Source organism: Haemaphysalis longicornis, unplaced genomic scaffold, assembly GCF_048455015.1.
Source record: "Haemaphysalis longicornis isolate Haplotype H1 unplaced genomic scaffold, Haemaphysalis longicornis Haplotype H1 scaffold_29, whole genome shotgun sequence".
Classification (NCBI taxonomy): domain Eukaryota; kingdom Metazoa; phylum Arthropoda; class Arachnida; order Ixodida; family Ixodidae; genus Haemaphysalis; species Haemaphysalis longicornis.
This window is the reverse complement of record NW_027526331.1, coordinates 3453082-3479806: the sequence shown is the minus strand read 5'-3', so window position 1 is coordinate 3479806 and position 26725 is coordinate 3453082. Positions and strand designations below refer to the sequence as shown.

The 26725-nt window shown below is 46.4% G+C and overlaps 1 protein-coding gene across 1 annotated transcript; it reads right to left on the bottom strand.

Annotated features, from left to right (window-relative positions):
- Positions 1 to 943: 943 nt before the first annotated feature.
- Positions 944 to 26725, bottom strand: LOC144173123 (uncharacterized). Its single transcript, XM_077701642.1, has 5 exons — positions 26574 to 26725; positions 14218 to 14365; positions 8568 to 8707; positions 5014 to 5131; positions 944 to 1812 (listed from the first exon to the last, which is right to left on the bottom strand). Exons 1-5 carry the CDS (start codon positions 26638 to 26640, stop codon positions 1584 to 1586), a joined length of 702 nt encoding a protein of 233 aa, XP_077557768.1. The 5' UTR covers positions 26641 to 26725; the 3' UTR covers positions 944 to 1583.

The following is a 26725-nucleotide window of genomic DNA, read 5'->3' as shown; positions in this document are numbered from 1 at the left end:
TCACTGCCTCCCCTTACACTTCTGGCGCACACTATACTCGGTGACAACTTAATAACGGCACTGGAAGTTGCCGCTGTGCCTTATCACCGTAGCCGGATGTTTTTCCGTGCGGCGCAAGTAGGGCGTTACTGCGAATATTTTGAACATGGCGTGAGCCGTTCCCGTGATTTTTTGGACTTAATATGCTTACAAACGACTCCAGTGACGACAAACAAACTGCGTGAGACAAGGCAGACGATATCACGCATTCATAGCAAACCCCTTTCAAAACGCGCGCCCACTGACGTCACGGGTCCGGCGCTTTGGCGGAGTGATCCACTACATGAGGTGGTGCCGTTCTTGAGTTGTAACCGAGTATAGTATTGTGTGCGTGGCTAATCCCAACCACGCTACAGTTGCGCGGGAGGTTCAAACACGATTTGCAACGACATGCTCGCCGGCGGCCGCGGCGCGCTGCACGATAGCTACAGAGTAGCGCGGGCTGCTGTGCGTTCGCTGATCACGCGAGCACTTCCTGAGAAGCAGCAGATATGCGCCGTGACCGAGAAGACCGCAGTCTGCGCTGCGCAGAAATTTCGCATTAGGGAGTATATAATTGTCAGTACATTTTTTTTTGCAAAACCTCTTCGCGACCCCTTTAAGGATAGGTGGTTGTGGAAGAGATCTTGAGTTCGTGAAGTGTGGAGGTTGACGAATGGGTGATGTAAGTTAAGAGAGGGAATTTCAGGTCTCAGAACACGTAACTAGGGTATGGTGACGTAGGAATAGGTTGTTGTGGTGCACGTGCGCTGCCTGCAAATGGTGCCGTGTTCGCGAAAAGACGGTGGTGTTAGAGGGATAATTCTTCAGAGTGCTCTCGGTGTTGGCGCAAATCATGGTGGATAGATTGAAACCTACGAGGGGACTGGGGAGTACGCAAGGCAACTTGGCTCACACACAGAAGTAAATACTTTGTGTTTATTTGCCCACCTAAAAAACAACCGAAGACGAGACAGACAGTAATAATGATCTAGTCCTACTTAAAAAGAACGCAGTAGTTTTAGACTAACGTAACATTAAATTAAAGTCTCTACAAACTCTTTACAAGTGCTTTTAGAAAAACGTACACGTAACAAAGTTTCCGATTATTACTTCGTCTGCAAATATAAATGTCACAAACCATTTCTCCGCTTCATCACCGAAAACTGCCAGGCCTGGAAGCCGAAATGACCTCCACGTTTTACGCTTGCGTCTATCTATATTTTGCACCGTACACGAAAACAGTGCCAACGGTAACTCATAGGAAGCGCGTTGGTACGCTGTGCAATGACTAAACATGTCCTTAGAGGAAAACTCGTTCGCTCCAGCTTGTTACGTTGCGGAATCATTGCGTCGCGGAAAAAGTAAATTTAGAAAAATATATTCAGTGCACGTCAGGTAGTTCTGCCTGTTCTGTACAGAATAGTTGCTGCGTTGTAATACAATTCAAGTCCATCCCCAGAGGGACAAAAAAGCAGACGAAAGTTTCTGAACATGTCCTATGATGTCCGTGTGTTTATTTATTGTAGCTTCGTGGATCGGTTCTTTTTGCCCGTCTGAGCGTGTTACAGTAGCCTGGTTATTAGTACGGTAGTGAGAGCTAACGAGAGGATGTCGTATGGGCCCTGTACTGACGCGACTTTCTTGGCCCCGTTCTTCTGCCTCGTACAGTCTAGGTTGCTGAAAACAGTAAGCACAACACTCCGGGCGCCTTCTATGTCGGGAGTTTCTCCGCACAGCTCCAGATCTCCGAGCGTGGTGTCGACGCACTGCGACATCCTGAGAGAGACGGTCCTGCGACAGTCGAGAAGCGAGAAAAATAACGCAAGGGTAGCACTCCGTCCGTTCTTCTTGCTAATCTCTCATACCGACCGAATCCAACCAAACATATCTACCTTAACCCAACCCGAACCAATTTAAACCAACCAGACCTAAGCATATTACATCTCCTCGTCGCCAACTCCCACTTTCCACCTTTCCCTGCCTCCTTCCACTCACGTGACCAACACGTTACCGTTTGTAATCCTTGGGTCACGATTTACTTGTCCATGACCAATTAATGGTCACCACTGGTGAGAAACCAGGTACCCACTAGCGAGCAGACCCATTGAGGTAACAACAGACAGACAGACAGACAGACAGACAGACAGACAGACAGACAGACAGACAGACAGACAGACAGACAGACAGACAGACAGACAGACGCTTACTAAAGCTAAGAATGACCGTCGCCTTTAGAACCCACTGCCGTTCGTCGATATTTTTCAGCTAACAGCAATAACAATATCCGACAGCAGTTCCGTATTACACAGGGCCCAATGAGCTTTCGCCTCTACATTTGTCTCAGGCGGTAACCTTAGGAGCAGTGGTTCGCTTGGTATCGCTTCGAGTTGCACCCATTTTGTAGGCGCGACGTGAAGTTGCGTGAGCGCCCATGCAGAGAACTAGGAGTATTCGATCAAGATTGAGTTCTACGGTGTAGGAAAGTTGAAGCTAAAACGTCTTACGAAAGATCGAAGGTTACTTACAGCGTGCTCCAGAGCCACTAAGCTTGTACGAATTACAGTTAAATAGTGGATACTAGCGAGCAAGCCTCCCTTTACTTTTCCAGCTCTACCTCGTTTAGATGTCGAGTCCAGCCACATGCGTCTTTCCGTAAGCCACCAGGCGTCCCAGCTTAGATTGTCTCAGACTATATTTGCCTGCACATTCTGGTCTGCGCTTGTGTAAACTACAGCTGTAGGCTATCAGGACCATGGCTGAAGAAAGACGACACAGAATGTAATTGATTAGACGCGTTTCAACAAGACTGAAACAAGGTTGTACTTCCCATTTTCTGTGTACCAGAGCGGCCGGCTTTGTATTCATCGCCTATTTATCCTTGACAGCATGGTTCCATTTCTTCTTTTTGTCTGTTTAGTGGACTTGGACATTACACGTAGTGAGCCTCAGAAATAAACAGGGTTCTGGGGGTAATAACTCCTCTATTGGTTCCTTTTTTTCTGTGGGCAGATTTACTCTTTGGGCTGCTCATACTTACCCGTTATGTAGCGCTTTTACATCTTCAAAGCGAATAAAATGTGTTTTCGCAATTAAAAGGAAACTGCTACTGTCGATTTTGCATTTACACTTTTTTCCATATGCTAAGGAGGGGGGTGGGGTGCAGCGGACGAGACCACTGATTCCTTATGTAGTCGGACAACTTCTAATAATCTTTTTTTTGTCTCAAACTATGCTCCAAGCTTACGTGGCTTCGGTGCCGGCTCACAACACCACAATGAGCGACTTTTTCAATTTCCGTAACGGCAAAAATGCGCCCATGGGCTCCGTACCGATGGTTAACCAGCGAAGCCGTGATTTGCGACCGGTGTTTGCCATTGCAACGTTGGCACTGCTCCGCCCGCGCCACCTCTGCCACTGGTCGCCGTTATCACTTACAGGGACACTGAAGCCAAAATACAAGTTGCTCTAGATCAATAGAGGAAACCGAGAAAAGGAATACGTATAGCTTTTTTAAAAATAAGCTAGTAAGTAGCGAAAATGTGAAGACAGGTGCCGCCCCCACTGGCTATATCGCGCAACTTGCGCTGAAAGTGCTTAAATCGTCTGGCGTGCGCAACGTCTTTTCTGGCTGCCGCTGGATGGCGCTACTCGTCCATACTTAAGGCGGCACCGTTTTTGAGGAAGCATGCGAGCTACGCACGAGAAGTTAGTTGGACGCCAACATTCGCGAGACCCAAAATCACAATTCGTTTTTCCTCAACAAAGCGCAAATAATGATCAAGGGACTGATTAAGGGACATTTTCCTTACTGGTATGGAACTGCTAAAGACGTGAAAGTTCGGGAAAGCACGACTGATTTGACCGAAACTAACCAAACCGTTCGGTACGTGGTAGCGTTGTATTTGGTGGCTGCTATACGGCTGTACATCACCGCTGCCTCACTTGCTTTCAGTTTATCCGCTGCCGTCGCGACTGCAAACAGCGACTGCCGTCGCTGTTGGCGTCCTTGTTGATTGGCGATTTCTCAGCAATTAAGGCATCTCCCGGCAAAGAATAAACGCTAAAATGGCTATGGGAAGGTGAGATTTTCATTTGAAACCAACTTGTCGGTTTCCTTCAGTGTCTCTTTAAGCTGTGCTTCACGCAGTAGCCAGCAGCAACCACGCTCTGCTGCTCCGAAGAGAAAGGACGTCTTTATTGGCGCAGCCGAAGGAGCTCCTCTGTAGCCACCTTTTCCCACCCTCCGATGCACCGTTCCCACTTACTCCTGTCTGTGGATTGGAGTGTACGTACCGCCTTTTATAAACCCCGCCAATGTCTCCCCTCAATTCTAATTCCTCTCCAACCTGTTTTTTTTAGGTGCGAAGCACCTTAGGACATTGCTTTGTCCGTGGCTTGTTTCTTGGCGTCCGTGGAGACAGTGTTGCGCATGCGCGAGGAGCAGTGGCTTGGATTGTATTGGATTAAATTGAATTGTATCGGATTGGACTGGATTGGAATTGTATATAGTCGATCCCGGATACATCTAACTCAGATATATCGAATTATTGCATATATTGAACAGTCCAAAATCACCTGTGAATCCTATGCGAAAGCAAATATTTTATATATCAAATTATCGATATATCGAACTTATTTGCGATCACCTTGGAGTTCGATATATGCGGGATCGACTGTATACTGTACACACGCGTTGTCACTCATTTACATACGCGAGTGGGCAATGCCAGGGATGATTTACGGTAAGAAAGATCTCCAGTGCTTCGCCCACTCGTCCTGATTCACTTAGTGGAGATGCGTGAATTTTTGTCTTGCGCATGTGCATGGGATTGTGCTAGATGAAACGTATGCGTACACGGGAACACCGGATATTCCTTCGCCCAGCCGTTGAAAACTTCGCTTCAACAAACAAAACCTGCAGGCGAGAGTGAGTAGGCTTATAGCTTCGCGAAGTTGTGAATTTGTTTGCCCTCGTAAGACATCACAACTCACCTGCATTGCTCATGAGTACGCTTTGAGCCAAATATTGCTGCTGCGTTGACAAGCCCGCCGGGGTAGAGACAGTTCCTCATCTTAAGGAAGTCCCAGCAGTGGAATGTCCACGATAGATCTGCAGAAAGTGACGAATTCGTGGCACATTACTCTACTAAAAAACACAGGATCCGAATGCCTATCGGGACGCGATACTCTTACGATAACGAAGACGTATCGTTTTTTTTTTTGTTTCGGTATTATGGTCGTACTTTTTCAGACTTCTCAAGTTTTATTTCTAAATCAAAACGGTCGTAATAAAATTTCGGAATAAAATATCGGAATAAAATAAAAATGAGCTGAAATTTCGAGCGCGAGGAATGAAGCGCACGCGAAGTAGACCGGACAGAATGCTTTGTATTCCTTGCATTCCTGCTGCGCTTATTTGCGCCGTGAATGGCCAACTGTAGGAACCACACCAAAAAGTAAGTCTACTTTTCCTCAATTTCGTATGAAGCGTTTCTGTGACAGCGTAAGCAAGTTATGAGAAGAGAGCAGTCGATTTCTTCAGCAATTACAGGAGGGGCCAACTTCGGGGCACGCTTTCCACACGTACGTTTTTTTGACTAGCGGTCACCGAACACAACACGAACCGAACAGCAAAGAAACAGACAGGCGGAGGGTTTGAACCAGAATTTTTTTCCCATCTCTGTTTCGGGTACTCAGTTTCCACAATGAAAACCTACAGCACGAAACACACTAAGAATGCAAGTACTAGGAGCCTGCCTACAAAAGAAACATTTACAAGACGTTCACCTTCATAATCATGCGCACTTTATAAAAAAGCTTTCTTCTTTCATCCCCAGGCATGAACACGCTCAGGCAAGTATGTGACCAGCCAACACCTCGTTGTTCGGCCGCTTGAACATTCACTCGAGTGCACTTATCGAAACCTGAAAGCCCTGCTCCGCAGTTTTTATAATGTCTCTCAACTGCACCCGCGTAAATCTTGCATACGACGCCCATGATCCGTGTTCGCTGTACGTCGGGATGTGCGCTTAAAAGGATTCTGTAACCTTTCCTATAAACGCTTTTACTCTTTCTTTTGAGTCTCGAAGCACAGCTCGGCGGAAGCTATGGGTCAGCACGGAGCTGCACTGCGTGCGTTGCTCGTCGCAGAAGACACGACTTCAGTTTCTGCTTTGCTTTTGTAGTTTTTTTGTTAAAAGGGCTATGGAATACATTCAGTGCTGTAACTGAAGGAGAGCCGGCCAATAGCGGCTACACGGCTGTAATAGCGTAACTTTAGCGGTGGAAGAACGCCAAGACCGGGAAAGAGAGGAAAATCTTTTCAGCAATACTTTAAGTTATCTGATGGGCTTTGACCAGTAATTTCTGACTGAGGTACTTTGCGACCCTATAATATAAGTACTGAATGTGTTGGAAGCTTGGAAGCTTAAATGTGTAGAAGCTTGGTCTTCGTAAGGCGGCTTTCCACATTGTGCGTTGAGCAGTTAAACGTGGCCATCTACGGAGGGGAACGGTTACCGCCCCACCTTTAACTCTCTCCATCTCCGCCGCCTCTTTCCCGAGTCGTGTAATTAGAGCGCTGCACAGGCCTGATTTTAAAGCCCGGGCCCGGGTGGAGCCCGCTTTATGAAGCCCGAGCCCGGTATACCTGTCCTTAAGTGAGCACACCCCGGGCCCGTGGTTTCAAGACCAGGCCCAACCCCATCCGGGTTATTTATTTTTAAGCCTAGGGAGGGCCTGCGTGTGATTGACCAGTAGCGGACTTAGACGCTGAATATTTTTTTAGGTGTGAAACACCTTCATTACCATCATCATCATCACCACCAGCCTATCTACGCCCACTGCAGGGCAAAGGCCTCTACGGTTAATCTCCAATTACCCGGGTCCTGTGCTAACTGCCACCAATTTATCCCGCAAACTTTTTGATCTCATCTCATCTGCCCGTCTAGCTTTCTGCCGCCCCCTGAAACGCTTGCCTTGTCTAGGGATCCAGTGTGTTGTTACCCTTAATGACCAACGGTTGTCTTGCCTTCGCATTACATGCCCTGCCCACGTCCATTTCTTCTTCTTAATTTCTAATATTATGTCCTTAACACGCGTTTGTTCCCTGACCCACTCCGCTCTTTTCTTGTCCCTTAATGTTACACCTACCATCTTCCGCTCCATTGCCCGCTAAATCGTTCTCAATTTAGGTTGCACACTCTTAGTGAGCCTCCAAGTTTCTGCCCCGTAGATGAGTACCGGTAAGATGCAGCTGTCATACACTTTCTTATTCAGGGACAATAGTAGGCTGTCATTCATTATCTGGGAATGTCTGCAGTATGCACTCCACCTCATTCTTATCCTTCTAATTATCTCTGCCTCATGGTTTGGATCCAGGGTCACAACTTGGCCTAAGTAGATATATTCGCTTACTACTTCCACTGCCTCGACACCTATCTCAAACCGCTGGGCTGTCCCGAGGTTATTGATTATTACTTTGGCTTTCCGCATATTAATTTTCAGGCCCACGGTTCTACTCTTACAACCTTAGAACCTTATGACCTCGCAATGTCCGTAATCCATGCGTCTTCCGACGTGCGCGTACAGTGACTACAGCGAGTTACACGAGAGGGCGCTCCGGTGCAACGCGTATATAAGGTCTATTCGTTTCACCTGAACCACGTGAACCAGTTCAGGCGGTGCGGCACTTCGCCGTTCGTTTCAGTGGTGCAGCTCGCGGCACCTAAACCGCGCCGTTCGATTCACCGGTGGTGCCGACGGGTGCAGGACGAGTTCACGGCTTTGCCTGCACTCCCTGCCGAGGAGGTTCAGAAGCAGACGAAAAAAGTGCAGGGCTGGTTCCGCCGACGGCGGAACCCACTTTGCACCGCTGTGAACTGGTTCAAGAGGTGCAGGCTGAATCGAATGGACCCATAATCGCGTTCCGCCATCACGGATCCTCTTTCCGTCATGAATGAGAACGAACGCAAACAGCGCCATGCTGCTGCTGAACGTCTACGAAGACAACAAGCGTCCCCGGAGACGAAAGCGGCGGCAAAACGGCTGAAGCGTCAAGCGGAGTGGAGATGAAAGCGCGGGAAGCAGCAGCAAAACGGAAAAAATAAAATCACACATCTCCACGCCGTAAACGATGCCGAGTGTGTCAAGGACACGAATTGTCTTGCGTGTGGCGCTTGTCATTACAGTGCATTACTGCACGTCAAATCATTCAAAACTCAGAGTGCATCATCACCCACGGCGATGACGCTCATCACACAGGCAATACACAGCAAGACAAAGCCGGACACCCAGTAACTAATAAAAAGTGACCATTAGCAACTGTCGCTATTCGTTTTTGGCCATCGGAGAAAGCTTACCTAACGTAGGTTTCCACGTTTAAAGCGTACTTTCAATCACAAAAAAGAGAAACAGAAACAGCGCAAAGAAAAGATGGCGACCACATAATATGAGGCAGTGGTCGAGTATTAATACGCGGCTGCATTAATACACGGCTGCATTAAGAAATAATGCTGTCATTATCTTTGCTTTGTTTCAGTACTCACTCTTTAGAAGAGATGCATTGTCTTCGCAGAGCACGTCAACAGCCCCGCTGAAAGCTGCCACCGTGCGGTTGACGGTCAGTCGCTGTGTGTGCGCGCAATCCTGCACCAATTGCTCCGCCTCGCATTTCTTTTCACCGTGTCTGTCGGAAATAAATTGTTAAGCAATAAGCGAGTAGCCGGCAACCCTTAAAAACCTCCCAGTGGTGCCGAACACGCACAACTAGGAGTTTCGGCCACGGGATATATTCCGCAAACCGCACTCTTTCAGGAGAGAACGAGTTGAAGAGTTTTCTCAGTTTCCATTAGGCTATTGCCGCCATGACGGAGCGAATGGCAGAGAAGAAACACCCGGCAACCAATGAACATTAGGACACACAAGGACACGTAGCTTTATGAAGCCATTCAAAGTTGCAGTTAACGTTAAAAGTGTACAAGGACGCCGCAATAAAATCGCCGTAATGCTAGGCAAACAAACAAAAAAAAAACAGCCACTTTAAACTGTACCAATCTAGAGCGTAGGAACACGCCTGTTTTCTTCCACCCGGTGATGTCAGCGGGCGAAGTTTTTAACCGACAAACCAGCCATGCTTCGGCCTTCTAGCCGAGTTTTATTCGGAGCATTTCTCCCGCAACAAGTATTGCAGCAATTTTGTTTTGTTCCTCTGAGTATGAAACAGGGGATTGGCCAATCGTCAGTGAGTAGTGAAAAGAAAAAAAAAAGTTTCTTATCTAATTAGCGGGAACTGCGGAGAAGTAATTTAAAGCGGTTGTAAAGCATTTTCGATTCAGAAAAAAAAAGAAAAAAGAGAACTGGAAATTGGAGATTAGAGTAATGAATGCCAATTATTATCTGAATTAATTAGAATTTCCAATTAGGCGCAGGATGGCTGGGAAGCAACCCGGCGGAAGAACCCCATTGCGGAAGCCCAGAATGATAGAGCAGCCGGCACTGATAAGGTTGTCCCCAAACAATGAAGTCGCACCTCAAGGAGCTGATGCGTGAGGCCTGAAAATCGTCGACAAGTGAAATGATTTAGTCATCGATATTCGTCTTTATTACTGTAGCTGCACAGAGCTGTTTGGGCCAAACATGGCCTGTGTAACTGCTTATTTAACGGGGGTATACGACAACGAAGGCCCGTAATAATAACCTCCAGGTTGACTGAAGGGCACCATTCACATTCCCAATGAAAGTTTAGATGCAAAACTTTGTTTTAGGTGCGGAGTACCATAGGACCGCACAGTGTCTGTCCATTTCGGGGCGCATAGCATTTACAGTCGCAAAAAATAACACAGGCACCGGCAGGATTCGAGCCTGTGTCTGGCAGACCATACAGAGTTAGTGTCAGTCGTCTTACCCATTGGGCTACGACAGTATGTTTTTTTTTAGCGCCCTAGGCATAACACTTACAAAGAAATAGGGGAGAGGTCAACCAAGATAGTTGATTGTCTCAAACATCACAGCAATACTTTCAGTTGACAGCTATATCAGCTGACCCATTGGGCTACGACCGTGAGCTAGTACCCGAGAGTCAAATGGCTTACTCCCTCGCCTGTAACGCTGTGTTCCGCCCGCGTCCACCCGTGCGCACACCACCATCATGCGAAAATCAAGCGAAATTTGATTTGAGTCGTGAGTTGCAGTTTAATTTTGGGAATAATCAAGGTGCAACTCACGCCTCAAATCGAATGACGGCCGGGGCGCAAATCGAATGTCATTCGGAGTGCAACTTGGATGTCATTTCGAGTCCCCGTACTCCGCACCCTCGCCATCATCCACGGAGTGGAGGTGCTGCCATTTTTCCTAGTGACGATACGTGCATTCCTCTAGTGCTTTTAAATGGTCCAACACTCCGTGCGGATGCAGAAGACGGTTTGGACGCTTTCTCCATGGCTTCGTTTCGCACCTCAGGTGCATAGCTGCGTGTTCTAGGGGAGCTTGCGCCAGTCAGTGCCTCTCCCCTCGATGCGATAAGTGTTGAAGGCGGAATTTTGCCGATAACTTCCAGCCACGCTGTTGGTCACGAGGATTGCACCAACCGAGCTTAGGGCGAAAGTGAGGAAGTGTTCCCGAAATAAAAGGCGGGCACAGTACCCTTGCTTTGACTCAGAGTTCCAGAACGCCTTTTTAACCCAAACAAGGCCTCCACAATGTTTCATTTTAGCCGGTTGGATGACCGACGTTAGGCTGCTCATGATGTAACAGGTCAAAATATGCCACTGTAGTTACGCTAAACTCGTCGATAACATAAGGAGAACAGTGCCATACTCGCCGCTGTGTGGCTACGGCTGAGCTGTCGCTATGCTGAGCCCAAGGAGCCGGGTTTGATCCCCGCCACGGTGGCTGCTTTTCTGATGGAGGCGAAAAGCGAAAGTACCCGTGTGTGTGGAGATTTCGGCGCACGTTAAACATCCCCAGGAGGTCAAAATTAATCCCGAGCCCTCTATTATGGCGCGCTTCATAGCCCAGGTGTAGCTTCGGCGCCTTAAACTGCCCGAAAATTGTTTTAAAGAATGCTGTGAGTCGCCGATGTACGTTAATTCTTTTGTAGCGTAAGCTACACTGGCCGAGGTTGAGTAGTTTCGCGTGGACCTTGAAGGGCCGTGCTGCGCAAGCGTGAGGAACATTGGATTGGATTGGATTAAATTGGATGGTATTGAATATCCAGCCCAATCGTAGTACGCGTGTGTAGAGAATTGGGTCTGTAGATTCGCCAGTCTGCGCATTCCAGAGGAGTGACGTCATAGCTGCGGCAGACGCACTTGCGCCGGCGCGTGCCCAGGTGTGCGCCTCCGTTGCGCAGTAGCAAAGTCTGACGCTGCGCCGGAGCCGCTTGATAGCCGTTTCGCGTGGCTCCTGGAGAGCCGTGGTGCGCATGCGCGAGGAGCAGTGACTGGACTGGACTGGACTGGACTGGACTGGATTGGATTGGATTGGATTGCTGAAACTTAGATCACGCTGCGTATATCCTGGCATAGCCGAGCTAAGCCACTGCTAATTTTTTTTAAAGAATGCTGTGAGTGGCCGATGTACGTTAATTCTTTTCATTCGAGAGCACTAAATGACACATCGTGCAAAAAGGCCGGCATCCGGTGTCGGCGTTGGCGCCTGCGACAGGAAAAAAAGGCGTCTCGGGATGACTTGTCCTAATGTTGCTACACCAGCCCTGTTGGCGCACTTTGTGCACTTTAGAAGGCTCTGAACGTATCTGCCGCTCTTACCTCGAAGAGCCCTCCCACAGCCGGGAAAGGAGCACCAGAAAGGGTGGCGGTGTCCTCATGTGCAGGCCATGCATAGTGCAGGGCAAAGAAGAGGCACGGCCAAAGGTGAGAGTTGCCGCGGTGCCTGTGACTGCGGTGCTCCGCTGATTCTCAATCACGCGAGCCGTTGACAAGGCAGGACGGCGTAAGAGCCACAGTTACTCGCAGCGCAAAACTGGCAAGGCCTCTCAGTGTCGTTCCATTCGACATTAACGCTTTCGCATTCAAAACCTGTCGCAAGTACACCAGCGTCCTCGGACATTTTTAGGGGGGAGACGGTTGGTACATTTATCCACCGCTTAAGATGGAGCAACACTTTACGCACTTCTCTGGTTTAACTTAGCGACGCTACACGGGGGATGAGGCGAGCTGGAATGGAGGGCTCCGGATTAAATTTGACCACCTGGGGATCTTTAACGTGCGCCTAAATCTCGTACACACTGGCGTTATTGCTTTTCACCTCCATCAAAAAAGCGGCCGCCGCGGCCGGGAATCGAACCCGTGTACTTGGGCTCAGACACAGAACGCGCCTTAGCCTCTGAGATACAGCGGCGGGTTTGCCCACTTTTCGTCTTATCTTGCCTTAATGCGAACTTATTTAGACACAGCTGGTGCATAGCCTTCATATTTAGGGAGAAATTAAGTTCCCTATGTTCGTATCAACTAATTTTCGTCGTAAGTTTTGATATGTCACGCTGAAGACGAATCTGCTGCTGGAGCTGACTCCGGAGACGCCTACACGCTATATGAAAGATGAAAGCTGGGATAGTTTGTTTGTTGGCATTGTTGACTAGTGCTCGTTTGCCGTCGTTTATTAACTATTTTTGACCTGTCTAATTCACGCCGGGTAGTCAAAAACACTGTATATTATGCATTATCAGGAGGCGGCTTTTGCTGAGAATAATCCTGGGTTTTCATTTCGATATGTGCGCAGGATGCTTTATAATTATCGAAGAAAGAATTGTAAACGTAAATTTCCTCGTTCAGGTGCGCCGTGTTCATGTTCGCTAAAAATGAGCCGCCCCAGTCACCAGAGCGAGAATGAAAACGCTTATCGAGCTGATAGAAAAAAAAAAAAAAACTTTTGTGTGTTTTACCATTGGAAACAACACCTGTCGGCGGCTGCAAATTATTCTTTCCCTCGCGCACAAATCGTGACTGACAATTGTTTACAGCCTTTTCTTTTCGCCAGAAACAGCTGTAGAGTGCAGGGTACACTTTTCGGGCCGCACTCTGCATGATATTAAAATGGTTTAAGTCTCTCGTCTCAACTAGCGCACGTCGACATTGACTTTGTCGTTTACAATTTCATCGAATGGGGAATAAAGTGATTAACGTGAACATTCTGGGTCGCTTGGTAATCCACAGTAATGAAATATTGCTACTATAAAATCAAAAAGACCGGTATTGTCGAGCTCTGCCTGGCGGACCCTCTCAGAATTGTTCGGTTCCACAGGTGAGGGGAGGATTTCGAGGGTCAGGTGAACTTCGAGGGTGAGGCATAACTTGAAGATTTTTACAATTATTCACCCTGCCGTACGTCGTTCGCATCATTTAATTTGTTAATAAAGAAGTAAAAGGCAAGCATGTGCAAATAATGTCAAATATAAAATGTAAGTGTGGTAGCCAATAAAAGAATATCTACCGAAAACCGCATTTCGCCTTATCTCATTTACATCGTCGAGAAGTTCCTCTAGGATAATCAATTCACCTATGACGCGGAGGTTGAAAGCTATGAAACCACCTTAGGCAGAAGAGTTTACCTTTGGCCCCTAATAGGGTGACACTATAGGTGCGTGCTAAAGAGAGCACACAGCCGGACTGGTGAGACGATTCGAGTAAATTATGTCGAAAAAGCTTACGAGCAGTGATGCATCATTCCGCATGGATCCACGGTATTACTTCTGCGGGGTTTGCATAGGAAGTTTGTAGGAATCTCTGTTGAGTTCTATTTTTTGGTATAATAGCTTAGGACTTCAAAACAGAAAGCGGCAAGAAATATGTGCATTCCACGTATTTGTAACACTGGCAATGTAATGTATACGGTGCTATTGCTTATCATAGTTTTCGTTTACTTTCAGGGCAATTTAGGCCCCGCACGTGGCCTACGGCGTGCCAGCTTCAAATTTTAAGTTGTTAAAGTGAGATGTGACACTGTTTATCAAGCGCGTATGCATGCTCGAGTATTTACACTGGCCATTTCCGGCGAGGTTTGTGCGGTGAGTTTCTTATTACACAGTGGGTCATGAACCTAATCCCTATACATATTAAAATACATAGCTTGTACAACACCTTGCGCGATCAGCTTAAGAAGCGCGCTCAGACAAAATAAACAGGCAACCAAACAATACCTCGTTTCAAATGAGAGAAAAAATAAAAACATACTTACTGGCATACCTCGTCGATAAATGACTGCTTCAATTCTTGTTTCTTCTTTGCCGTGGTCGCCACTTTTGCAGAGCGCAGTGTGGCCAGGTCTGTGAGGCAGTTCATCGCTTTTCGATATTGGCATCCGTCTGTAATTCCGGCTGTCTCAGCTGGCGGAGAAATTAAACAGAACTTTGTCTCGCTGCCTTCAGGGTTGTTATATTACACTTTAGTAGGGATAAATATCGGTTTCTCATCATGAAAACAAAAACTGCACGTAGTCTTTCGTTTAGTCGCCTCGATCAAACAAAAAATACTACCGCAGCCTCTCGCGCGTTTACAGTAAGGGTTGAATTTTAATGTTTTCATGCTGGAATCAGATGAAAAGTGATGCGTCGCTCTAAAACAACATAAACAGCCCCTTTAGTATTCGATAGTGCTCCTACCACATTGTAAAAAGTTCTAAGAAGGCAGCTGGTAACTTTACTCATCTGTTCGAGCAGCATAGTTTAGCCAAGAAGAGATCCTGTGGTTTAACATTTCAGAGAACCAACTACCGTGGCTAAACCTATATAAATAGAGTCAGTTTGAAACGAAAAATTTGTCGAAAAAAGTACGGCGCAAGTTTTACTCGGAACGCCAATATTTTACCCCAGAAAGAAAATCTGGCACTGTACTATATTCGACGTATGAAAAGATTTATAAAATACCCGGCTCCACACATCCCATTTATATTGGAGTGAATAACATCCGCAACTTCTGTAGTTTCAAAATGGTTGTCAATGTAAACGAAAGAAATAAGTAAGGAAGGAAAGAAGGAAAGAAGGAAGGAAGAAAAGAAGGAAGCAAGGAAGGAAGGAAGGAATCAAATGCCATTAAAAAGCAAGAATCAAGGGGCAGAAACGTGATTCGAAGAAAGCACAATAGGTGTAAGGCGTTCAGGTTTCTAAGCCTATAGGTTGAAGTTTATGGTTATTTGAAATTCTCCAGCTAAACACTACCAAAGGGATGACACAGAAATATAGAACGTCTTATGGAAAGAATGATATGTCCCAAAACCAAGATATCGGTTGCGTTATTTCTGCTAGCAGCGCGATGGGCGGTGTTGCAATGCGCGGCTAAAATCCGGAAAGAAGCCAAGACGGTGAAGCAGTACGAAAAAATTCAAGCCCCTTTATCCAGCAAGATAGCTGAAACGCGAATCGTTCTCTGCGTAAAATTATATGGGCGTTTGCGACTGATTTCGAGTGGCTTAGAGTATGAGTAGTTGCTTACACTTTACACGTCACATACACCATCTACGACTATGCACTTGTACATTATGGCTTTATGGTCACTGTGGTACACGTCAGGGGGTCGAATATTGTGACACGACAGAGGTGGTTTAGGATACTTATGTCAATGCACGAACGATTCTGCGTCGTGCGGCGCGGCGGCGTTTGACACTTGAGCGAGTAGTGGTCAAGCATAAAACTCTCAATTCATTTCCCGGCCGCGACCGAGAAATTAACCGATAATTTTGAAAACTCGGTTTCGAAACGTCGGCGTTGAAATCACCGCAGCCGAGGTAAATAATCCCGAATGCTTCACAGTGCCGGAATACCACAATCGGATAGACTTCGTCTATTCGATCGACCCAGGTTCGATTCTTATAAGCGAAAGCGTTTTTTAAAGGTGATATTTTTTCTTGGGCTACTTAAACCCAGAACTTTTGGCCTGTCTGTCTGTCTGTGACTTGATTCAGACACCCGGAAAAAGTGAAACAGAAGCTGCGGAATAGTCTTATATACTCACAGCCAAATCTAAAGTCCGGTGCCAATGTTCATGCTTGCCAACATTGTTGAACAAGAACAGGACATTACGGAAATATAAGACAGAAAATTAATAAGCGATAGTTACAGTGTTCCTTTATAAAATTTATAGATGCTTGATTTTTGCAAAAGGAAATACTACATCCACTGCACAAAAAATTCACCCCGTCACCTACTGTCGCCCACGCCACTATACCTTCTGGCGGAATTCTAAGAAATCATTCAGCAATAGTTACGTAACGTTTCACTGGATAGGTTTCATGTTTTCCTTGGAACGCACATAAAAAAGGGAAACGCGGTTTTATAAACGTTGAAGTAGGGCGCCTCGATTCACGCGCGTCTCGGCCGTACGGCAGCGCTGGCATCGGGGCACCCGACCTGGAGCAGTGAAACGCGGTGCATTTAAATTGACTTGTGCAAACCTTCAGCGTTTTTACCCTGGGAGGAATGTGACGGAAGAGGAAGGAAGAAAGAGGAAGAGGATGAGCAGATACGCGGGCAATTTTTCTTCTTCAGGCACTTCGCGTGTCATCATCATGTTCCCATTGTGTAAAGTTGGCTTTCCTGCTGTGTCTGTTCGTGTTGCTGTCTATACGGTAACGAAGGCATTGTGTAAAGTTGGCTTTCCTGCTGTGTGTTTTCTTGTTGCTATCTATACGGTAACGAAGGCATCAAAAGATTCGCTTTAAAAAAGGTGAGGTTGGAAAGGATCCCACCATTCGGAGCTCACGACAACCAAAACGGTCAGCAAAAACCCCAGCATATAATGCGCGCGGCACAACCGCGATATGACCCGCCCTAGGATGCAGATACGACACTCCTCCGAAATTAAACATAACAAAGAGCACAGCGACAGCCTGTTCCCTGCCATTTCATGGGGAGACCACGTTACACTTAAAGCAGGAAAGCTTTAGAGCCCATTTCATGGGCACGTGCACAGTCTGCCGCCGATAACGTGCACACTATCCGTCGGAGACGCATTGCAGCGCGTGTACAACAACGTACGAGGGATGGACGGAGGTGCTGCACACCCACGCACCCCTCGATTATTGTGGTTCGTAGTCGGGTCATCGTATCTGAAAGAGGGTGGGCGTCACAGCGGCTTTCAAGGATCCCGCTTGTCGGCATAGCAGGACTACGGTACCCGTAATCCCCCGCAATTTATCCGTACCAACGTTCCGACGTCTGCGGACACCGCTTCCTTTGTGCCACCATGCAGAAGATACCACGAAAATCACGATCACCGTCATGTTCGCGTCCGGATAACTTTCAAGGGCATCCTCAACCTAGTTCTAAAGGCTGGTTACAAAGCCTTTTGCGTATCATCAAGAGGTGCCATCGTGTATATCTTGTGGAGTTAAGGTAGGTTGATATTCTTAGTGGTGTTTTTTGAAAAACGCTTGGATGGGGATTCCTATCCCACTCCTTGTGTTCTTCCAACGTAACCATCGAGAAGTTTTAGTTACTTTGTATTCTAGGTCGGGTATAATCTGTCGCTCCGCTTCTCTTTAAAGGGACAGACAACCGATTTTTGTCGCGTATATGTTCTCTAGCTCATATGAAAAACAGCGTTTTATAGCCCGGTAACCTCAAGCAATTTCTAAACAAATTGGGGGAAATAATTTTAATGTCACCGCAAACTTTCTGAAATCGGAAGGGTGGCGGTTCGTAGTGTCGAAACTTGCACTAGAATATGTGTCCCTGTCACGTGACCTTTAAGCCTAGCAGCTACTGTAACGGCTGAAACGTTTATTTCAGTATTGAAAACATTTTAATACAAGTATTTGTACAAGGTTAAATTGCATATGCGTTTCTAAACCTTATTTTGAAAATTTTAAAAACATGCCGCCCACCGTCGCTGGAGTGCCCTCAGAGTGGGTAACAGATCCTCCATGCCCAGAATCAACCGCAGCGTTCAGTAAACAGACCCAGTGAAGGAGCTTTGACGATTCTGCCTGAGTCAGGGGCATTTGTTCTGCCAAAATATTTGATTTCAGTTTCCAAATACACCATCGGCAGATTAAAGAAAAAAAAAAAAAAAAACGTCGCGCCCGGGGAGAACCGAACTTCCCGCCTCCACAACGTGAAGCCAGATTCTACCTATCGTCTATCCCAACAGATGGCGCAATTGTGCAAAATAGGCCTAAAATGCGCTCCAGAAAAGTCGGAATTCCTACGAATCCACTGCACCACAGAAATGTCCAAAAACACCCCAGTTCAACTATATATAGGAACAGCGCCCATACCAGAGAGGAGGCAAATAAGAATACTCGGGATGCACCTGCAAGGAAATGCTCGAGCGGACACCACCATAACGCAACTGCGCGCTAAATCTTCCCAACTGGCACGCATAATCAAGCGGCTAACAAACAACCGGAATGGAATGAGGGAAGAAGACACCGTCCGAATAGTACAAGCAATGATCATCCCTCGTATCGGCTACAGTCTACCATTTCAAAATCTCACAAAGTCGTACGATGAGCGCATCAACGCCATAATACGCACAGCGTTCAAAGCTGCCCTCAACCTACCCCAGTTCACCTCCAATGAGAAGCTCACTCACCTTGGGCTCACGAACACCATGGAAGAGATAAAACACGCCACCCTTCAAGCACAACGAATACGACTAGAAAAGTCCCGCACGGGGAGGGCGATCCTATGGCAAGTAGGCGATCCACCCGATCGCAGACGCCAAGAGCAGGAAACAGACCTAAACCCTGCACAACGATCCCACATGAAAGCGCTGGCCCTTCCAAAAAACATGCATCCTAATATCCACGTAGAAAGAAGAAAGGCCAGGGTCAATTTCCTGCACAAAAAATTCGAACATCACGATAATACGGTGTACGTCGATGCAGCGAAGTATGACGAAGAAACGGCGGCATTAGTGGTGACCACCCGTGAAGGGGACATCATAGACTGCATCACCATGCGAAACACCACCACAAAGCACGCGGAGACCGGAGCCCTCCTTCTCGCGATTCGCTGGGAAGAACGAAATGGCCGCGGCCTCAACATCATCACCAATTCGCAAGCGGCTGTGCGAATGCTAGCGGCAGGAAGAATACCGCTTGCACTTAGAAAGGTACTTCCGGAATCCCTCGAGAAAGTTCACAACATTACGTGGACCCCCGGACACGAGGGACTGCCGGGTAACGAGGCGGCGAACAGGCGAGCGTGCGACTTCACTCACCACCCCCCTGTGACTGACGCCTTACGATACCCAAGCACTACTACGTACGGGAAATACCTACAAAATACCAGAAAAGAGCGGGCTACATATCCAATCCCGCATCGCGAACTAACAGCAAGTGAAGCCCAGATGCTACGTAAGATTCAAACAAACACCTTCATACATAAATCTCGCTGGGCGAAAATTTCCCACAACGGCACCCTGACTACACAGAAGACTGCAGGCTATGCGGAGAGACTGCTACCCTCTTCCATGCCACGTGGGCCTGCCCACACCTCTGGGCAGGGGCCGAACACCAAAAGAACCCGCCACTGACTTCCCGTGAATCATGGGAGGCCGCCCTCGCCAGCCCCGACTTACAGATCCAAAAGGACCTAACCAGCCGGGCGAAGACGGGAGCAGAAGCCACTGGAGCCCTGGACAAAGGGTTCCACCTATGATTCTTTCATCTTTTTCTCCCCTTCCCCTTTCCTCCATCTTTCCTTCAATAAAGTTTATTCAGTCAGTCAGTCAGACCGTTGCATTAAAAACACACATAAAGGAAGAGGAAAGCCTGGGATTCAAACTTTTTTAGCTGGGGACAAATATCTTTTTTTCATTTCGCATACAGACAAAATATGTTGCCGAGATGTCATGGTTGTCTATGTCTATGTCATGATTGCCAGCATTATTTTGGGGAGTGACGCATACGGCTCGTAGATCTAAAAATTTCGACTTAGAAAGTTCTAAGGCGTTGTCAGCAAAATCGTTTCTCGTCAAGGTGCTTTAAGTGATGCCCTTTCATTTGGGATAGAGAATATATACTCGACAAAAATCGGTTGTCTGTCCCTTTAAATTCCCTGTCGTAAAGTGATTTCGTTTACAATTCGACACTCTATTTACGGCTACTGGCGAAGTCTGCCCATCAAACCATGCTGTCACGGGTTGTCATATTATGATTAGATCATCCTACGGGAAAACCACAAAAGAGGCCAATGCATTACCTTGCGCCACAAAATGAAAATTGCGGAATATGACGTCAACGAAGAAAACGTAGCGCGGCTCTTTTGAACATAACTTAGACCCCACCTCCAACATAAACCTGGCCCCACCTATAACTTGTCCCTTGAGGTGTACACGCCAAACCTCACCCCGCCATGAGCTTGCTGGCATAGATTTCAACGCAGCCTCATATAACTGCCCCAATTGAGGTCCATTCGGATGGACCTCAAGTTTCAAGCCTTGTGACCTGACCAAAGCTCTGTTACTGAGTATAATACTGACCATGGCGCATATGTGGAGTAGGGAAAGGCGGAGAACATTTAAACAATTCCATGGTCAAGAATATACCAAAATCAAGGACTATTATTTACTTTTTAATGCCACTGGCGATGCCATCCGCTTGCAAATAGCTTCACTAATCCTGTGATGATAATTAATAATTATCATCATCAGTTGATAAATAAGGTTGAATAATTTGTTTCATCAACACTAAAGCATTTATTTTTGCCAGTTGTTTAAACTTTAACAGGTAAACTGTAGAATTTGCCCGTACTGAAAACTTCGAGAGCTGTACCGCCACAACCCGCCTTCGCTCGTATTATTATGTTCGTCATGATGCTTAACCGGGCTTAAGATGCTAAAGATATTTAAGGTGCTTAACCAAAATACTTAACAGAGCACTACAGCAGTCTAAATAGCATTGCATTTACCATACATTATCGTTCACGGCGGCCCCAAACTAAAATTTCTTCTTGTGGACTTGCGCAACTAAAAAGGCATCGCCATAGTCAACGCGGCTGCCTTGCTCCTCCTTATCAGATCCAGCGATCGAAAGGGGAGTGGCATCCGTCTCTAATGGAAGCCCCGGACGGATGAGCGGACACGGTTGTGAAATGGCAGGATTGCAGCAGTGGGCTCACCTCCCCTGTTCCCATCCCGGGGAGTGATCCCTCTGCAGTCGGCGGCATCAGGTACAGTATAGGCAACACTGCCTCCAGGAGAGAAAACGCCGTCTCATCCATACCTCATTAAGCAGAGGAATGGATTACGGAGGGTTATATTTGCTTGCCGCATCAATGATGCCGAGAAGTTCCAGAACACCCCCCCCCCCTACCCCGAAATCCTACATCTCTACTGTCTCTCACACTAGAAGCTCTAACAACCCCATAAAAAACTCAGTTCACAAGTATCCCCAATCTGACGACGTCAGAATGACACGTGCTCCCACATAGGCCTATTTTCACGCCATTTACCCGAGCCAGTTCACTTCAAACAAATGCGCTGACTTCCCGGTGAATGCGGATCTCTGTACCGCATCCCACGGACTCCTCGAAACCACTAATAATCCCCCAAGTACCCACTTCACTCCTTGAGAAATAAAACACCTTCCTGACCAACTTTCATCTGGACGAACAGCTTATTGTGATCACAAGGGCTCGGGCCGCTGCGCTAGAAGGGGTCCCTTGTACTAAGGACACCACAAACTCAGGAAGCAAGCAAACTTTTGCTCCAGTGCAATAAAAGTGTTTCGTCCTCCTTGCGAGTGTAAGAAAATAATGCGCTCATCACATGTCATTTCCCATTCTTACAAATTTCTTCCAACGGGGAATCTACTTGGAATTCTTTTTTTTAGTTTGTTAATATTACCATCATCATTCACAGTCCATTCGTGTCCACTGCAGGGCGAAGGCCTCTCTAGGGATTTTCGACTTCTTCAGTTGCGGCCTTTCCGATTTGTTCATGAATTTTTTTACCTACTTCGAAGGTGAATTTCTCTCTTGGCATATTCATTCAACTTTACTTTAGATTTCTGTGTATATTTCTAAATCTGCAGCCAATCTTTCAAAGTACAGTTCTCGAGGCATTTTCCGGACAGATTCAAATTGAGAATATCCCTAGCAAATGCCAAGTGACTAAATTGCTTTCCTTTATTCGTAATGCTGATTTTTCCCACTTGAGTGTCCTACACACCCAGGCCGTAAATAGTTCCGCAGGGATTGTTTCTTGTGACACTTTTTATGAAGATACCACTTAGTTTATTTATGAAGAAGTATCGTACGTATCCCTTATTCCTCTGTGTAAGTTCACAAACAGCGCTATGTAGGAGGTATAACTGGAAGACGGTAGGTCGGTTGGTGACGATGGCAGGTTGGCCGACGGCACGTAGCAGACGCCTATTTACCGGAAGCAAGATGATCAAATGGGCAGTTTATTTGTACGACGTATTTCCAACTCATGACCTGATCAGAAAAAAGAGGTGGGGAAGGTGCCGCATGCAGCGGGGCTCCATTATTTCATCCGCAAAATGCCAAACACGTGAGTTTTATTCTGAAAGCACCGACTCCCAATCGGACGTCACAATATAGAGTGAGAAGGACCTCTCAACTACCGCTCACTAGGCCGCTGATTGGGTGCAATAACAACCAATCATCGGTGTGTACGCAAACAATCACGTGATCCACTCTATCACTCTCGCCCAAAAACTCGAAGGTCAACGAATAAACAAAAACAAGCTGGCAGCGTTCAACAATCTTAAAGTATTGTCCACACGATTCATGCCGGCGCTGTGCCCCAAACCTACAAAATTCCTTTTCGTTGTAAGCGAGTTCCTGGAACTCACTTTGTGCTCGCATAATATAACAGCCTTGTGACACTTTCCGCTGTCGTGGAGACAGCCACTTACACGAGACAAATTTACGCACCCCCGCAACTTCCGCCAGTGCAGCATGTTTCGACACCGCGACGCGTTTCTCTATTCATAATTCTCACCCTTCGAATGACCTCGCAGCTAACGTAAATCAAACCATAGCCGCGAATATTTCCATTGCCCACACGCGCTTTTCCGCGTGTTGCTGCCATTTGCAATGGCAGCAGTCATGACCGTTAGATAGAAGAGGGACCCAATCTGCGAGCTTCGCTGAAGAAACGAGGGAAAACATCATTCAAAAGCGAGGATCACTTCTGACTGCTATTGTGGCCACCCTGGCCTCTCGATCGGTCTTCTTTCCAGCGTCCTTGCGGGGGAAAACACAAAGTTAAAAGGAAAAGCCTCCTAAAGCAGCTCGTCGCGCCCTTCTCACACTGCGGCAGGTCGGCATGCATGAAAAAAAAAAACACTAAAGCAAACACGCTAAACACTACGATGTCAAGCTGCCGGACAGTTTTCATTAACTAAGCGAGATACCCGAACCTAAGAGTGTGGCTTATTACTCCGCAATCCCTGAATGATTTCATCAGAGTGGTGGTGGCTGCTGGATCTAACGGGTTTCTTTATCATAAAATGCCAGATACAAATAATTATTGCCTTTTGTAGACTTTTCAATTGCCCGGTTGACGTCATGAATAAGTCTGATTACTCAGAATCTCTGCTCAATTCCAGCTTGCTCTCCATGATTTCAGAAACTTCAGCGTGTGGTTTGTGCGATTGAATGTTATCTTCGCGAAATAATTGTATAACCGATATGAAGAACTTCGACAGGGATGCAATAGATAGTAAGCTGATGGGTCTGCGCTTTTAAATTATCCGACATTACAATTCTTTGTATTACGGTTATCGCTTTGTTTTGCCTAGCTAGTTGCATTTTCGGTGAGTTTAGGAAATGTTAGAATGTTTCGGCGAGATATCTTGAAAAAGTGACTCCGTCATGTTATTAAAAATCTGCTGTTGTGGCGTCTTCGCTTGGTTCTTTCCTTTCTTTATACTTTTGAGCGATTTTGCAACATCATCTGCAGCTATGAATGGAGCCAGTTCCGCAGGGCGAGTGCGAGTCCTAAGAAGACGGTTTTCTGAGATGTCGTCTGAGGAAAAACAGTTCGTATAGAACGTTAGGGATATTTTGCGTACAGCTTCCTTTTTGTTTGTTTCATCAGCTGGTCTCTCTTGCTTGACTAAAATTTTCTCTGCTCTTGAATACTGCTTCATTTTTACCCATGTTTCAGCATGGAACGCCCGGAGTTTTGGTTTTGTTAATCTAGGAGAATCGAAAGAATTGTAGTGATATTGTTTATTCGCGTGCGCTGCCTAAATATTCTGGCGACTTTGAATGAGGGCCTCGTTTTGGGAGCTATTTGAGCACTTCCTTCCACAAACTGTCCTCTTCCCACAGCGAGCCGTAACTAGCTGCGATTATCATAAACAGGTTGTTCATCAGGGCATCAACGCTACCTTCTCCTTCTACAGTGAAGACAGCGAACCTGTTCTGAACCGCTATTTTACATTTTCCGCCCTCTCTCTTATTGATTGCAAGTTTGTGTCTTTGATCTGGAGAGTCTCACATTTATTTCCTTTTCATATCCAGCCTTATTATACCCCTTAGTATTCCGTAATGGCTGCAGTTGACCTTGCTGGGCACATCAAGGCTGGGAAGAATAATTGGACGGGTGGGTTGAGTATTGTCTATTTCATTGTTATTTTTCACACTAACTTTTTCCATGTGCATTTTCTCTCATTTTTTTTAATACAAAGGAGTGCATTCATGATGTTGAAGTTTTTTTAGGAAAATTCATCGACTGTATCTTCTCGTGCATTCGGATAGCACATTCCAGTGTGTCGAACTACTTGCTAAGGTGTTTGTCCTTGCGCGATATTTATGTTAAATTTTCCGCTTGCTTACTATCGCGTATTGATTTTTTTAATGGAATCAATGCTTATTCGTCATCCTCTAAGAAAATGTCGGCGACCTCATCCTCGTTGCTGAGTGTACCTGCGCGATCCGGCATTAACTTCAGCGTGATGGCAACTGCCGCAGCGCTTTCGTTACTACTACAAATTCCCCCACATTCTCTACTATTTGTATGCATCGAAATTTCCACTTCAAGTTTCCTTGTGATGCCATGCCCTCAAAAGGACAGGATGCGGCCATTATCGACTGCTTACACTGTCGTTGTTGTAACAAGACACGTGTTTTTCTATCCACCTTAAAAGCTTGTGATGTTCGATTTTTGGATCTACCAACGACAATGATACCGAAATATCGCTTGTATCTAAAGACGCATTGCGGAAACAAAACTCCTTGAAGTGGCTTACGCAGGATTTCACTGTAGCGATATGGCTAAGTGGGGGCGGAAAGGACGAACAAGAAAAGAAAGAAAGAGAACTAAACAAAATTACACCACAAACGACGAATCTATTAAAAAGGACCCAAACATCATAATGGAGTGGGCTCAATCAACTTTCTCGCGGTAGTAATTCCCGTCCATTTTTCTTTCGGGCGGCGGATGTGAATTGGCTGACCAAAATAGCGCAAGTTAAACTTAGGCATCACTCCAGACAAAAAAAAAATGTTTATTAGTTTGCACTTGAAATATTTATTGAAATATTTATTGAAAGGCCGAGCCAGTGTCTTTGGCCGTTCCCTTGTCCCCCTAGAACCTAAAAATCTAGCGGACGACCAGCTCTCCTGTGCGTATTAAATTTCGTAGAACGCAGGGGAAAATGTAAACATTTTTAGACGGTTTAAAGTTGGTCTTTCGCTGTGCCTTGTCAAATACAAAATATTTACAAGCGTAATTACTAACCTTAGAAGCCTGGCCGCCAGGGGTCCCATTACAATGCCAGACAGTGTATTGGAAAGGGGGGCGGGGTGGGGGGAGATGATTATATTGGCTGATAATACGCAGCTGCTGCTGCCCTTACGGCTGGATGTGGGTCCCGTGGTACTGCCAAAATCTGGGGCCATTTTTTTTCATACCACTTCCTGTTGATTCACTGTGTACTTGGCAATAGTAATGAAGTCAAAGTGACTGAAACTATCGCTGAATCGGTTCGACAAATTTATTAATGACGGCTAAGGAAGGTCATGGTGGAAAGACTGAAACACAAATGTGACTTACAAAAGGCCGAGCATGTCAGTAGCAACACTTGTTTTAAGGCCCTTGTGGGTGCGCCTTTAGGGTTCATCACAGCTATTTCAAAAGTGATTTTTAGATGGTATTCGGTATAGTGCAACGAATTTTTTCACAGCTAATATTGAGTGCTGAATCTTGCTCTGTGCATATTTTCAAGATAAGAACTTTGCTTTAAAACAGGTTCGAAAGCTATCAAACCATATCAGTGAAATGTATGAGCAGTAACTTGGTACCAGGAATTACACGGTTTTGATACTTCTGAAATACATTTTTACCGTGCTTATAGCAACTTGACTTCTTTGTGCAGTATATCACGTTCCCGCTATGGTTTTACTAGGTTCATGAGTGGTTGCCTTTTTGAGCGGGAAAGATGGTGATGTTATCGCACATGAAGAAAAAAGTTACGCTGATGCCCGTTACACTCAGCGATTGATGCCTGGGGAAAATAAAGTACGGAGATCGATTGCCTCAGCTCTTCCCCTTTCCGCCGCCAGAGCGCGGTGAACATTTAGTGTTAAACCTACGATGAAGTGAATTGCAACTTACCCTGACAAACTGAAACGATCGTGAAGAGAGCAGCAGCAGCGACGATTCCTCTCATAGGGCCCCCCATGACATCCAGCGCACGACGCGCGTGCTGTTTCAGCGTCCCGAGGACCGAGTGTCGGCTTGCGCGTAGGAGGGCGTCGGACGGAGCC

Bases quoted from the DNA above. Each gene is read 5' to 3' on its own strand.
- LOC144173123 (XM_077701642.1), bottom strand. From the start codon at position 26,640: ATGGGGGGCCCTATGAGAGGAATCGTCGCTGCTGCTGCTCTCTTCACG. The intron at 5,132-8,567 runs GTGAGTACTGAA...CACTTTCTGCAG, and splicing joins CAATGCATCTCTTCTAAAGA to ATCTATCGTGGACATTCCAC. The intron at 1,813-5,013 runs GTGAGTTGTGAT...CGACTGTCGCAG, and splicing joins CGTACTCATGAGCAATGCAG to GACCGTCTCTCTCAGGATGT.